The sequence below is a fragment of the Cyprinus carpio genome, chromosome B11 (genome assembly GCF_018340385.1).
Source record: "Cyprinus carpio isolate SPL01 chromosome B11, ASM1834038v1, whole genome shotgun sequence".
In the NCBI taxonomy this organism is placed as follows: Eukaryota; Metazoa; Chordata; class Actinopteri; order Cypriniformes; family Cyprinidae; genus Cyprinus; species Cyprinus carpio.
Window position 1 is genome coordinate 15043832 of NC_056607.1, and position 15700 is coordinate 15059531.

General features: G+C 36.9%; 2 protein-coding genes across 7 annotated transcripts in view; both read left to right on the forward strand.

The window, feature by feature from the left end:
* Positions 1 to 4920, forward strand: part of kaznb (kazrin, periplakin interacting protein b) — a 134257-nt gene extending 129337 nt beyond the window's left edge. For all 5 annotated transcript variants that reach the window (XM_042734088.1, XM_042734089.1, XM_019090791.2 and 2 more), the window contains 7 exons: positions 989 to 1188; positions 1785 to 1903; positions 1992 to 2223; positions 2314 to 2415; positions 2761 to 2927; positions 3936 to 4044; positions 4170 to 4920. In XM_042734088.1, the coding sequence (XP_042590022.1) occupies positions 989 to 1188; positions 1785 to 1903; positions 1992 to 2223; positions 2314 to 2415; positions 2761 to 2927; positions 3936 to 4044; positions 4170 to 4328 (1088 nt within the window). In that variant the 3' untranslated portion in view covers positions 4329 to 4920. The remainder of the gene's footprint in view (positions 1 to 988; positions 1189 to 1784; positions 1904 to 1991; positions 2224 to 2313; positions 2416 to 2760; positions 2928 to 3935; positions 4045 to 4169) is intronic.
* Positions 4921 to 6571: 1651 nt separating this feature from the next.
* On the forward strand, positions 6572 to 14496 carry LOC109060470 (transmembrane protein 51-like). 2 transcript variants are annotated; one of them, XM_042734091.1, is made up of 3 exons: positions 6572 to 6849; positions 11364 to 11827; positions 12693 to 14496. In XM_042734091.1, exons 2-3 carry the CDS (start codon positions 11448 to 11450, stop codon positions 13114 to 13116), a joined length of 804 nt encoding a protein of 267 aa, XP_042590025.1. In that variant the 5' UTR covers positions 6572 to 6849; positions 11364 to 11447; the 3' UTR covers positions 13117 to 14496. The 2 variants fall into 2 exon arrangements, with proteins under 2 accessions (XP_042590025.1, XP_042590024.1); XM_042734090.1 differs by having other exon boundaries at positions 6573 to 6831.
* Positions 14497 to 15700: the final 1204 nt, after the last annotated feature.

A 15700-nucleotide genomic window follows, 5' to 3' on the forward strand; every position in this document is an offset into this window, starting at 1 on the left:
ATCAGATAATGAGTTTTATAGAGGTAATTTTTTCAGCTAATTAAAATCTGATGAAGTCTAAAGGAAAGATGATTCAGTCTGAACCCTCAGGGTGACTTCAGTCTTGTTTTATACATGCCAATACACACTTTTAGCGTTAGGGGGGCTATTTTAGACACTAAATAATCTAAATAATTAGCTATACATCTAATTCATACAGATTCGACTGAAACTCAAGCACCTTAAGAATGGCATCACTACAAAAGAATTAGCTCGGAGTTTATTGGGCGCCACCTGCTGGTATAAACATGAAACTACAGGAGTGGATTATGCAAATTTCATAAAATCCGGTAACTTTGGTGTGGTGGTTTAATGGAATGTGTAAAATATAATAAATTACGATATTTTGTAGGGAACCTCTATACTAAAATGTATGTGTATGATTTTAAGCTTAACCAAATAGTTTGCAAGTAAATTTCACTAATAATAACAAATAAATTACAGTATTGAAAACATACTCCAATAATTTTTACTTAAAACCTGTTTTTACAGTGTAGTCAATGCACTATGTTGCATATAAACAATGCTGTAAAATGGTCTAGTTAGTAGATTATCATAAAAAGTAAGCAAATTCAGTGTTAGCTTCACACAGTAAGGCGGTGAAGGTCAAGTGGTTTTGTTGTGAATGTCTGTGGTAGTAAATGTGGAAGTGGTTTTGCTTCAGAGGGTGTCTGGGTTATATGAGGATAGATAAGGCCTGTCGATGTTGACCGCGGGCCTTATCACATCCGCTGGTTCTTGCTTGAAAGCAATGATTCATTTAAGAAACATTTTAAGAGCAGAAAATACTGAAATGAAACAGGAGGATATGGAGGTGGGTGCTTTTCCTGACAGCAATAAACAAGCTTTCATGTACAGAATGGATAAGGCAATTTTGTTTTGCTCTCAACCCCTCTGAACCCCTTAAACTTGCCCCCACTCCTATTCCTGCCCCTCCTGACCAATCCAGACTCAGACAGCCTCTCCAGCCAGAACCATCCCAGCCTATCAGACGGCGAGGAGCAGCTGGAGCGGCTACAGCAGGCGGAGCTTACGCGCAGTAAACCCATGTCTCTGTGGAAGGCGGTCACTGTGCAGGCCTGGCTGGAGGTTGTCATGGCAATGCCCATGTACATGCGTGCCTGTTCAGAGAATGTCAAGAGTGGAAAGGTAAATGCTGTTTTGGTTTGTTTTTTTGCCTATTCTTACCTTGTTTATTGTGCCTTTAATTTTAGCCCCAAGGTACTACATGCAAAACATGCTCAATTTTGAGATTGGACAGAAGACATAAAATACATATTTAAGAGTTTATTTTATCACACTTTTTCTATTTGGGTCTGTAGATTTCCATTTCAATATGTCAACAAAATATATTACCTAGTGTTCAGATTTCTATTCTGTAAATATATGCAAATCAGTGCTAATTTAATTAGATAATGCCTTCTTTGTATATTTAAACAGCTTTTCAGAAGGTATAATACAAAAAAATGGTCTTAATGTACTGTGATTAATCTGTAGTGATTCATCTGTAGTGTCTAAGCTAACAAGCCATTTATAAACTTCTCCTAAATTAAGTGACATTCTAAGATAACATTTTTCAGTTCTGTGGCTGCTAATTAGTACTTTACCCTAACGTCCAACAAATATTTACTCCCCTGATGCTAACCTGGTAACCTCGTTACTGATTACTCAGTTTAACCGGAATACCTTGCAACATTTACTCGTCTGTGTGTGAAGATGTCACAGCGGAATGCTTCTTGTTGCAGGTGTTGCTGGGGTTAACAGATGAGGATCTGGAGCTGGGTTTGGGCATCAACAGCCCAATGCACCGCAGGAAGCTCCGTCTAGCTATTGAGGACTACAGAGAAGCAGAGAATGGACGGGGGTGAGCGGCCACACCTACGCACAAGCACACAGGTGGCACACATTAGACTGAATTGGCACTGATTTTGTGTTACATTTGTGTCCCTCAGACTTTCCAAAGCTGCTGATATGGATCATCACTGGGTTTCTAAGACCTGGCTGGGCGATGTTGGGCTTCCCCAATACTCACAGGTCTTCCACAACCAGTTGGTGGATGGCAGAATACTGAACTCGATCACACGGAGAGACCTGGAGACCATCTTTAATGTCACCAACAAGTTCCATGTTACCAGCATTCTGTCAGCCATTCAGCTTCTGCAAATGCTCAACTTTGACAAAGAGGCAAAATAATTTTTGTATATACTGTCGCATTCACTCTGAAAATATTAAATGTTTTTGGTGATATTGTAAAGTATCATAACTTCTCTGCAGATTATACAGACACGTCGTGCTCAGTGTGAAAATCGAGATCTGGATCCGGTGGTCTGGACCAGCCACCGTGTCATTAAATGGATCAGAGACATTGATCTTAAGGTAATACAAAGTTCATACAATGTCCACTACCATTCAAAAGTTTGGGGTCGGTAAGATTTTTAATGTTTTTGAAAGAGGTCTCTAATGCGAACAAAGGTAGCATTTATTTGATCAAAATTATTCAAAATAAATATTATTCAACAATAACAATTCAAAATGTCATTTATTCCTGATATGGCAAAGCTGAATTGTCAACAGCCAGTACAACAACCCCAAACTTGTGTCTGAGGAATATCAGAGTTCCCAATACATATTTGGATACTTAAACCATTTTTAACAATGTATAATTGTATAAATATATCTGATAAAATGTCCAACCTGTAGAAATAATTGTCTTTTATGCAGGAGTATGCTGACAGCCTTCAGAACAGTGGCATCCACGGTGCAGTGCTGGTTCTAGATCCGACCTTCAGTGCAGACACCATGGCCAAGGCTCTTGACATCCCCAGCAATAAACACATGATCCATCGTCATCTGTACGAGGAAATGAAAGTGCTTCTCAACCCCGCAAGGTGTGTGAAGCTTCATTCCAGTATAGTCATAAGAACTATAGTCCAGCAGCATATAACAATCTACATTTCAAGTGATAGTTATTAGAGCACTACTGACTTTTCAAAATCCTTTGCCGTTCTACCGTTAATTTCAAAGAGCAATTTACGCGGTACTTTGGAATACTCGATTCTGATTGGTCAGTTGCGCCATCCAGCGGTCACTCTAGCCCACAGCAACACTGTATAACTTTGATATCTGGGTGCGTAATATTACAGAAAGTTTCTTATCTTAGGTCTTAACTTAAGATGTGATAGGTTAAATTAGGACTTTTCAGAAATTCGTATTACAGAAGTAAATATTATCTTGATTTGGGATTCTTATCCTATCTCACAAAACTGTATCTTATCTCTAATTAGGAAATCTTAAATTGCATTATCAAGCTCGACAATCCACTTGCAGGTCTGTTACCAAGCAACCAACACTGCGTTAATTGCTGATGAGGTAAACAAAATAATAGAAGCTACTTCACTTTGAAAAAAGCCTTTTGCAAAAAAAAAACAACAACCTGTAGGGCATTAGTCACTTGCAATATAACCGGTAATGCATGACGCTTTGTTGGTCTCTGTAAAGCTGGTTGCAGTTCCTGTGCTAACTGTAATATTATGTTGCGTGGCAGTCTGTAATTACTTACAAGTGTTTTGTCATCAAAATGTAACACACCTTCAGGGTCCTCCAAAAGTCTTTCTACCATTAAACATCTCCGCTCTGTAGTTAAGATAATACACTTAGGAAATGCTGTTCTGTAATAGCTTTTGTCCTAAATGTGGTCCTAACTGAAATTACCATTGTTACCAAACAGATAAGATTTTAAAGTTAGGATCTTTCTGTAATACGCCCTTATAGATTTTAATTTCTGTGTAATAATAAGACCTAAAATTATTGGTAGGTTTTATTCATGCAAATTTAGATTTGTTAAAGTTGCTACAAGTTTTGACGCAATTAAAAATGATTTGATGGTTTCTGTACAGAACTAACCAGGCTCAGGACTACAGGAAAGAGGGCACTCCTACACATTCTCCTGTCTCAAATTGCCGCAAAACCGAGGAAGGATTTTCTCCCAGGCAAAAAGTTGGCAAGGTATGGGCTGTCTTGTTATTGGCACAAAACAAAATCAAGACAAATGGTGGAATTTGTCTGCACCTACCTGTTATTGTTAATGATCTGTAAAAGGATAAAAAAAAAAACTTTCTTTCGTTTCTCAGAGCCCTTTGAGATTCAATCCACTGGTCACTGTTGGGAGAGACTTGACTTTTCAAGGCGGCTGTGGATCACCACCCAGAGAAGATCGCATCAAGATCCTGCAGAGGACCAAAGGCAGTCCCATGCACGGTTACTCGAGCATAGAGATCACTAATGTCTGAGGGCAACGGTCTGGGTTTGCCTTGGATGAACTAGGAAGGATGAGCCTCCCCGAACCTCTAAATGGACCAAATAAGCTCAATTATTTGTAAAAGAGATTTGAGAATTGACCATTTGCACTTTAAAGAATTTTGTATTGGCAACAAATCACAACTAAGTACTTAATAAAAATTGTATAGACATGCTGCATTAAAAAGCTAATATTTTGTTACTAACATAATACATAGATGAACTTGTCCTGATTCCCGTTAATTCAAGTCAGAACTGTAGGTATGCAGCTAAAATCAATACCACATGTTCAGATGTCCATTCCCTACATCCCTACATCATTGTTTAAAGTTACGGGAAATGCTGGAACGAGGAATAGCGCTGTGAATTTATTGTGAAAACACTTTGAATGCCACAGTAAAGTCTTGTCTTTGTTTTAATACATCTGTTGACATCTACTAAGATGTTTGTGTTTTCAGAGTCTCATTTGCATATAAAATTAAAAGCAACCACTTTAGTAGCAATGTAGTGTGGGTAATAGATTAGTCTAATAAAGGATCACTCCAGTTTAATTGAAATTAGTTTTCCCACATTATATATATATATATATATATATATATATATATATATATATATATATATATATATATATATATATATATATATATATATAACTTTATAGAGAAATGAAAAAAAAAACTTTTTTTTCTCTTTTATTTCCTGTTTGTGATTTTTAACATCTCTGTCTTACCATGCATGCAGTTCAATTTGTTCAATGGAATATATTTGTATATAAATGTGCTGTATAGTGACTGTCAATGACAATGAGAAAATGAATCTGGTCTGGTTGGAAAGCCTTTAATCTTCTTTTTACGGAGTCAGAGAATTATTTTGTGTCATAAGCAGTGTTCCTAGAAGAGTGTATGGAAAGGTAAAATGCAGTATACAATCTACAAGCCAATGCAGCACATGCACTGCACATTCTACAGCTGTGTTATCCCACTTGGAGCCACGGGGCAAGGAGAGCAAAACAAGTTTAGCAGCTCAGCGTGCAACAGCATTGGCTTTTTATGCAAACAGCCTCTATCATTGGGTCCACACAGATTAGAAAACATAAATCGAATTATGACTTGTTTCATAAATTCAACCAATCATTATTTTCAAGATCTGGTTAGGAATGACAACTATGAATCACAGATTTCCTGCTGGATTTGACTCAGATTGTCTAGTGATAGGCAGTTTGATGTCAGTTGCACAGCATACCAGTGCTTGGTGATGCACAGCTCAAGAATATAGCAGTTATGGTGCATTTTAAAGGTGGGTTGTGCTATCACTAATCATTTTATATCACTGTATCTTGTGGCATTAGTGAAACTGTACTTTCGAGAAACATTTGTATATACATTCATACTATGTGTCATTGACACAATAATCTGTATAGAAAAATAAAGCTCTATGTACATGTATTTGAGTGTTGCTGTGTGTTTGTTTATCTGGTTGGTTTTATATATTATACACGGCTGTTCATATTAAGTTTGGGGTCGGTAAGATTTTCAGAAATTAATACTTTATTTTAATGAATTAGTCTATAAGATTTTTTTTTTTTTTTTTTTAACAAGGATGCATTGACTTGCTTAGACATGACAGACAAAAACATCTATATTACAGAAGATTTCAATCTAGTCATCAAAGAATCCTAAAAAAGTATCAAAGTTTCCACAAAAATATTTAAGCAGCACAACACTGAAATAACGTGTTATCACTGATCAAATGTGACGCTGAAAACTAGTGTAATGGCTGCTGAAAATTCAGCTTTGCCATCCCAGGAATAAATGACATTAAATTTGAAAGCACAAAGCAGTAATTTCAAATTGTAAGAATGCTGTATTTCACAATATTACTGTTTATATTTTATTTTTATCAAATAAGTGAGCCTCAGAGACTTCTTTCAAAAACATTAAAATATCTCACCAACCACAAAATTTCAAATGGTGCTATTTACACAGCTAAAACGTTTTTTTCAATTCAGGTTTGAATAGATCTTTTATTCTGAGAGGAATCTCTTGGAAAAAAAAAAAAAAAAAAAACTTAAGATCGTTTCAAATGACTGTGTGAAATGTATGTTTTGTAACAAAATTTGGAAGTAGGCTATTTAGGAATTTTACCTGCAGACCTTACTTTACTGATAAATCGAAACTGCTATAGTTGAATACTTTTAGGTATTTCCTAAGGAAACCCATACTTTTCCGGGTTGTAGGACCAGCTGTTATATTTCTGTACCAAATTCGACTCGCTTTAGGACCAAGCGTCGTACTTAACTCACTAACTAACAACTGAGGGATAGCACTCGCCTGGATTTTGAGCAAAGTTCCTGTCTCTGTTTAAGTCCCTAAATTGTCGAAACAGACTGAGCGGGACTGGAGTTAGAGTATCCATGCTGTTTTTCCTTCCTTAAACGAATGAAAGGATCCTGAAGACGTTCGTTTCACCTGCGGCTGGGAGCGACACCTGCCTCAGGTACTTTCATGACACAAGGTGCGAAGGGCGTTGAACCGCCGCGGAACTTAGCTTAGGCCGTACACTTTAGCTTAACCTTGTTTTTTGTCATATGTTTGTCGTTATTCGGCATCGTTGAGATGTTTGCCCTCGCTCACAGAACATCGGAGAGTCTTCAGGATGTCACTGTTACAAAGTTTTTTTTTACCAGCTTATTGTTTCAAATAGTTTAAAGATATAGCCTGGTGTATTACAGTTATAACCTTCCTCGTGATACAGTATATTTGTTTCGTGTCTGTAAGAGGAGATGCATCAATCATTTATATTTTATGCTATTTTAGCGTATATTTGTTTGTAAAATTGTCCCTCAATATTCACATCTGATATCACCCTTTTGTTTTTTTGAGTGTAACTAATAGAATATTTTCGCGAGTTGGCCTAATTCTAGTTGTTCAGTCATTTTTAAACTTTACAACCAAACCATTAAACAAAATTATAAAGGTCATTCATTTTTCCAGGATGTTTTGTACTGTAAACAATGACGTTGTAAAACTGTAGAAAACTCTGCTGGGGTTGCCCTTATAAAGCTTTACCATGGTAACCGGCGAATTTCCAAGGTTGTTACCTATTGTTGAAGCTGAATCATCATAAATTATTATGCCATCTCGTCCAAACAGTGCAAGAAGCTTACGGAATTTTTTTTTGTTTTTGTTTGGGCTTCCACAGTAACAATAGTAGTATGGTACTTTAGTGGTAACTACAGGTAGGCCTACGATGGTTAATGTGTGCTTGTATCGGTATTTTGTTGGTGGTATGGTTTTGTTAAGGAGAAATTTTAAAGGGTTCAATGTGTTTATGCGGTTTAAGGTTCAAAAAACACATTATTTTCCATATAATGTACATTATTGTTGCTCCTCTATGCCCCACCTTTCTGAAACGCGTCGATTTTTACCAAGCTCATCGTTCTGAAAAGTGAGGTGTACTCTGATTGGCCAGCTATCCAGTGCGTTGTGATTGGCTGAATACCTCAAGCTATGACGGAAATGTTACGTCCCTTAACATACTGTGATGCCGTCTCCTGGCACGACTAGACAAAACCAATAAGACCCATTACAAATGAGGCATTTGTTGCATCCAGTGGGGACATAATTACTGATTATAATGACTTATACTGTTTTTACACGTTGTGTTGCGTATCGTGCCATGTAAACATAAAACCATGTCTGCATTTGTGATCGGAAAAAAAAACAAACAAGCGTTACTCTACAATGCTTAAAACTCAGTTTGAATTGTCATTGGCAAATTCTTTAAATATAAAAAACGTACTTACAGGCTGTGAGTAGGAAGGGCCAGACTGTCCTTGCAAAGTTGGAACTGCCCCACTTTATAGAAACAGCCTTTAAGCACAGAAGCATTGTAGGCTACTCTGCAGGTTCAGGAAACAGTCCTCCTTAAAATGTGGTGCACACATCTGAATATTTGGGTTGAACTGTTCTGGAACAGTGTTGAAATACAACTTTACCACTGATTTCTAGTCGTGTCCTCTTTTGGAAGGCCTAACAAAGTAGTTTCGCTTTCACAACGAAACACAGCGTCACACACGGCGGGCTGAGTGAGCTGAGGCTGGCTTGAGAACGGCGCAGCCGGCGGATTCGACGAAGGAGCTAGCGGCAACCACATGTGATGAACCCGGGCTGGACTCCACGGTGAAAGCCAATCCGGCGATCCACAGTGTGAAGTGGATGTATTTCCTCAGCGACCAGCACGGATCAACTCTAGGCATGACGAAGCAGATATCATCCTCTTTTGGAAGGCCAAAAGTAGTTTCACTTTGACAATGAAACACACAGCATCTCCACAACATGGCGGCAGCGGCAACAACAATACCACAGCGAGAATAAAAGTTATGCCTTCTTTCTTTGCGTGAACATTTGGGCGGTGTCATGCAAATCTTCCCACAAGTTGACGTGGGGGCTTGTTTAAACGAGGCGTTTTAGGAGGGTTTGACAAGCCTTAACTTTTATAAAGAATATCTCTTTGGATTTGAGAGTTTAGTCTTTGCAAATTTACAGATCTTCTTTAAGCACCAAGAGCTTGTAAAACCTCAAAGAGAAACGAAAAATTTAAATCGCATCATATGACCCCTTTAAAGCTGTAATTTTAAGTGTGTGTGTTTGTATGTATTCATCTTATTTTACATGGAAACAAGACAATCTAATATAATTCAAACATACAAATGAAAATGAAACGCAATACACAACATATGTAGATAATTTTAAATAATTAAGCCGCTCAATGTCAAAAAATAAATAAATTCAAAATAGGCTAGTCATCATTACTCTCATGCTAAAACATTGATTTCTAACTTCATGTGTCACTTGCTTAATCGTTTCCATTATTGTTTTTGAGTGTTTGAGGTTTTTGGTTTGTCACTTCCATTTTCCATTTTATTATTATTTATTATAGTGATTGGAGTATGAGTATATATCAGTGTGAGTGGCCTTGTCAATACAAATCCAATTTTATTGTAACCAGTTCATTTCAATGAGTTATTATGTGATGATTCTGCTTTGCATTCTGTAAGAATAAGTTCAGATAAGGTCATGGGGTGCATGTTTAGATTGGCATCCAGTGACCTGGGTTCTTTGTCTGTTTACTTCAGGACACGGAGCAAGTGTTGCTCTTGTGTATTTGGACAGGCCTTCCTGGTCTTTTGTCAAATTTCCCTCTTTTATGTTTCTTTTGTTTTGACCAATTTAATGTTCTTTGCTCTCATGGACTTCTCTATAGACATGTCATTTACCCAAATCTGCATGCCATTAATATATTGCAATCATTTAACATAAGAATTGTGCAAAAAAAAAAGTCATTTTTTCACAGCATCTCTTTCCTGAGGATGAATTGTATTGATTTTTTTTTTAAAAATCCCTTTGAACGAGACTCCTCCTGCCAGTCTTTAGAAACAAATCAGGCTTTTACAATTAGCGTGCACATTTTGCAGTGCTTGTCATGTCTTGTTCTGTATAAAACCTGTTTCGTTAGCGCCCCTAAACATATAGACTTTCTCAGACTAAACACAATTTCTTTCTACACAGACAATTGCTCTCTTTATTTCTCTTTTTCCTATCTCTCCATTCCTCATTTCCTCTCAAAATATGAATAACAGGATTCATTATTTCTTTTTTACTTCAAGCCGCTGCTTGTAGATCGAAATGTGAACATTATAAAACACATGACCATTCACTCTCCCCCCTCAAATAAATGACACCCACAGGCAGATGAGTCATCCTGAAAGGTCCCATAAAGCCTGCAATAGTGATTTCTTTTTCTCTTTTTTTTTGTGCTCTACCTGAACACACAAAGTAAAATGTTTGTAAAAACCACTCAAAACATCACCTTACGATAAACTTGCATATCCACAGTCGCCTAACATTGCACATTCACAAAAACATTTACAGACGTATTTTCATGTTGTAACAGCCAAATATTTTAAGAGAATGTCTTGTATAAATATACTAAAAATTGTGAGCATTTTGCAAGGGTAAAACAGGAAATTTGGTTTTGCTAATAGATTAGGCTGTTTGCCCTGTTTTATTGTGAATTTAAAGTAGCTTTTACCAAAAATGACACCCCTTCCCCATTTCTATTTTGAGCACAGTGAAGTGCCCACATTCACTAGAGAACAATGCTGTGTTGTTATGGAAACAGTTAGTGTACGGCAGCAGCCTAACCTCTGTGCACTGGACCTTTTAAAGGTACATGTTACCAGTGTCTTCCTGATGGGTCCTAACCTTTACTTCCAAGGACATTCGTTGAAAGATTTTGTTATGGAGAGAGTATGAATGTGGGAAAGATTATAGAAGTGTTTGTAAATATGATCTTTAATGCACTTATTTTGTCACATTAAAATGGTCCCTGTATTTAATAATGATGCTGTCATCTGAGGACCCACATAAAACGAATATTTTCCCATTTGACATGCCTCTTAACATACATGCATTGTCATTTTTGGTGCAAATTTTTTTTTTTTTTTTTTTTTTTTTTTTTTTTTTTTTTTACAAACTTTATAAACTAACCTTAAGAAACAATATAAAATTCTGAAACTGCATCATGACATGTGATCATTGTAATATGTGAGGGCTCATGTACATATGAAAGGAGCAGGTTTTAAATAATTGGAGAAGTCCAACATGCATCATCAGAGAGAAATGTGTTTCTTTGGAAGACTGACTTGTGGCATTGAAATTACAAGGTAAATAAGAGTCTGACATTACAAACGGTACTGGGTTTTTATTAAGAGTTTTACCAAGTTGTATAATGTCCTTACATGGTAATCCTTTCCATGACATGTTAAATGCTTCAATTTGACCTCTATAGTGGCATTGTGCCAAAAGGATTGTTTTTTTTTTTTTTTTTTGCTGTACAGTCTGTCTCCAATGAGCTGAAACACAGAAACCCTTTTCTTCTGGTACTTGGGCCCCATTTCCAGGAAGTATTTCCTTTTCATTGAGATGTTTATAACGTTTGTCTCTTTTTTTGCTTTTATGTTACAGTGCTACTCTCATCCTCCACATTTGGACCACCCTTCCGGGGTAAGTGTGTGTGTTTGTGAGTAGTGAAGAGGAGCATTTACAGCTATGTGCTACAGTGGGCAGCCTCTGTGTTCAGGAAACAGGCGTTCACCCACCAGTAGAGACGCCAGTAGCTCAGGCTCCCAGTATGCTCTCTGTGCACTGGGGGTGGGCCTGGTGGCACTTGGTGTTGTCATGATCGTGTGGAGCATAGTTCCTTCTGACACACAGTTGAACAATGCTACAAGCACGAACAACATAAGTGACAGCGCTGATGCAAGGAAGACATCGTCTGTTGCATTTGTGCTGGTTGGATCTGGTGTTGCCATGTTGCTCCTTGCTATATGTCTCGGTGTGAGGAACAGGAAGCAAAGGAGACAACAGGAAACTACAGGTGTAGGCCGTGCTGATTATGTGGATCGTGTCCATAGAGATCAGGATGAGGAGTGAGTGCTGCTCTATACTCATTAAACTTTCTTTAACTTTCATTCAAATAAATGCTTTTGCTTTTTAACTTTCTATGCATCAAAGAATCATGAAAAATGTACCAGGTTTTGTAGAAATGTGAAATGCTATGATGTTATAATGGCTGCTGAAAGTTCACTTTGGCATCACAGGAAGATACGTTTTTAAAAGATATTAAAATAAAAAATAAATTAAACTAATGCAACCTTGGTGAGATTCTTTAAAAACATTTTTACAAAATGTACAGATCACAAAACAGGTATGTGTGTGTGAGAGAGAGAGAATAATTTTTATTTATCAATATTGTTGTGTGTGTCTGTGTGTGTGAATTTTTATAAAGAGTTGTACCAAGCTGTATAATGAAACATGTCGAGTCTTCATTCTCTGTTGACTATGGTTTCACTAATGATAAACATACATTTGCATAAAGCATCCATATTTGTCCATGCCCATGTTGATTAGAGTATTAAAAACTTGAAAAGTATTAATTTAAGCTACATTTAGAACAGATAAAAATGTGCGATTAAGTTGCAATTAATCATGAGTTAACACATGACAATCATGCGATTAATTGCAATTAAATGTTTTAATCGATTGACAGCCCTAATATAAATATATATATATATATATATATATATATACACACACACACAATACAATATTGATTAATTAATTAAAATTTTAAATAATTTTTAAAAAAAAAAAATCTCTCTAAAAAAATATGTATATAATGATAATATCTTTCATCCCTAGTTTTGTTCAGATCCATCTAGATGAAGCGTATTGACCAAATATTATGTTTACCTGAATGCATCTCATGTCATAATTTTTCTGTGTAAATATTAGGTCAGCTGATGAACCAGCGCCCAGCTATGATGTTCCCACCTATGAGGAGGCAGTCACCAGCGGACAGTACCCTATTCGGCAGAGCAACTTGAGACAGAGTTACCAGCTACCCTCGTATGAGGATCTGATTGGTGCTGTTGAAAATGAAGGCCAACAGCCTAGAGAAGGTAATGGCCAAGAGGCCCCTCAGCCAGCTCCTGGCCCCGGACCTCAGCCTCCAGCACCCGCCCGCAGCAGCAGCAGGGCCAGTCGCATCCTCAGACCTCTCCGAGTGCGCAGGATTAAGTCAGAGAAGCTCCACATGAAGGATATTCGTTTGAATATCCAAAATCCTGGACAGAGTGGGGTGGTGACCATCGAACCACTGACCCCACCACCACAGTATGAGGACAAGCCCCCTCAACTACCCACAGAAGCAGTGTAATGATTTCAATCACTGGATTTTGTTAAGTGTTTGCATCTCTGGGTTGTTTGAAAAATGTTGACTCATCTGTGCAAAAGCGTAAAGTTTTAATGAGAGCTATAAATGTCTCAAAATCTGCCAAATTATGAAATAGGATACGTTCATGTGTGCTGTCAGTTCTTGGACAAAACACTAAAGCCTACTTGAATGTTTTTAACAAACTTTTTTTATATTTGAAGAATGGATTACAGTAGTATATTGTATTTTTTATTTAAAACTGTTTGAGTAAGGAATATAAATGCCACAGCGCATCTCTTTAGAGCATCAGAGAGATTTACTTCACAGTTTACTTCCAAAGAACTACATTGTACATTGCAAAAAATAAAAATAAAATAAATTCTTATTAAAGAATAACATACAGCTCAAGAGTGCCATCAAACTTTTGTTGCCGAATGCTAATTTTTTTAAAGTAACTTTTTAACTTTTTTAACTTTTTTGTAAAAGACATTTTCAAAAACTTTTTTTTAAAATGTTATTCTCACATTTTTTTTTATGTTATTCTAAATCTGAATGTCCCGGCTTTCAGTTCCATTTTTTTTTATTCTGAATACATAATAGATTTGAACCAGATAGTGTGCTGTTGCAGCCATAAAATGCAGGGATGCAAAATTAACTTCTACAGTAGAAGATTTAATTATCACTTATTTACTTAACTAATAACTCCAATTAATAATGTAATTAATATTTCAGTGTGTGATTGTTAACAATGTGTCTCTGTTCTGTTTGCAATTAACTTTGTATTTGTTTTTTTAATGTATTGCTCATTGCATTTTAAGGGTGCAAAATTAAAATGTATTGAAGTAGAATGGAAATAAAAGTATTCTTAAAACTCATAGGAAGATGTAGTGTAGTTTAATGATATGTTAGAACAAATTCTGTATTAATATAAAATTCTAATAATTGATATAAAAATAAGGGTCTGGATAGCAAACAAATATGCACCTTGGGGGACTTTGGTTTCTTGGGCAACTCAACACTTAATTTCTGAAGTGCAAATGATAATTTTATAGATGGGCTAACTATTCCACCTGCAGTTTGACTGGACAAACAAGCCATCATGTTGCAGATTGACCATTTTCAATGACAAAACTGTTGTTAACATTCTTGTTAACCAAACTGAACATGGTCCTGTTGATGTATTTTTATATGTGAGCTAAATAGCCTTCAGTTTAATTGCCTTTTAATTCAGTTTATTTTATTAAGGTGTAAAATCTTGGAGAAGGGATGGCTTTGTTAGATTTACTTTTGACAAAAGGAATTGATAAAGGTAATATTTTAAAGCAGAAAAGCTCTGTAAGTTATTTATTTCTTGCGGGACATAATAAAATTGTTTAAATCTGTGTTTTTGTTCATCTTTATGGTCTCCCATATCACCCTCCGAAGGGCACTTCGGAGTGAAAACAATCATGGCTGCCATATTGAAGGGTCGGTCCAAACCGAAGTGCTCAAAACTGGCCACTTCATAGGGCCCTTCGGAATGATGGATTTCGAAGGGTACAACACATCGGGCTCCCATGATCCTTTGCGCAGATTGTTTGCATGGTGACCGCGCCTCCATGTGGGCACGTGATGAAACCTTGTTTGGTCCCCTACAACCTTCAACCCTTCGAAGCTCTCACTCCGGAGGGTAAACCCTTTGAAGGGATTAGGGCATAGGGATGAGCCCTTCCGAATGGAACGCAGGGAATGTCTGCTGATTTGTAGTGCCACCTAGTGGCTCAGAAGGGTACAAACGACATTGAGTTTCAGTCAGTGATGAAAAATTTGATCGCACTTTTCCAGCTTAACATTTAATCTTTTGGCCTTTCAATATAATGCTTCTCAGCTGCCTTTGTGACTAGTCTAGCAGAGTGGATGTGGTAGCCTACGACATGAAGGTGAGTCAAGTCATAGTGTAGTGTAGGTGCGTGACACTTTAAATAACTTTGGTTTAAAACATTATTATTATTAGTTGTAGCCTATTATTTATGCGGCAATTTGTAGGCTAATGTTTTATTCTTATTGGTTCTAATAATAATGACATTTAATAATAGTGTAGTTGTAGTGTACCTTATGTTGGTCTATTGTTTAATTCGTTGTAATGTTTTTCTTAGTGGGAACTTTAGCCTAATCTACTTAAAATCATATCCGTGTTTATTTGTCTGTTTGGTAGCCTAAATAAACTTGCGGAATAATGTACAAATTTTAGTTAACGTAGCTATTTATTTCACGATACTTTGATTCATATATTTTCACATTCAAATGTACATAAACGACTGCTCTTGCTGTTTATGTAATGTTAATGACCTTTCAAGTTTGTTAATGAAAGTTACTATAGCCGCTGTAAGTAAACTCCTCCCGCTGCTCCGCTGCAATGTTTCTACGTGTAGTCTGTGTTCCCGCTCTTGCAGCTGCTCAGGCTGCAGGGGGAGGGAGAGCTTTTCATGGAACAGCCAGCCCAGGGAGTCAGTCACATTCCTGGCCGGGATTCAATGACTGAACCAGACACAAACAAACACTGAGAGAGAGGGAGTGTGTGTGTGTGTGTGTGAGAGAGAGAGAGAGA

What these genes read in the sequence shown, in the direction of transcription:
- LOC109060470 (XM_042734091.1), top strand. Translation starts at nt 11,448, where the DNA reads ATGTGCTACAGTGGGCAGCCTCTGTGTTCAGGAAACAGGCGTTCACCC. An exon ending in CATAGAGATCAGGATGAGGA is followed by an intron (nt 11,828 to 12,692) that starts GTGAGTGCTGCT and finishes TGTAAATATTAG; the next exon opens with GTCAGCTGATGAACCAGCGC.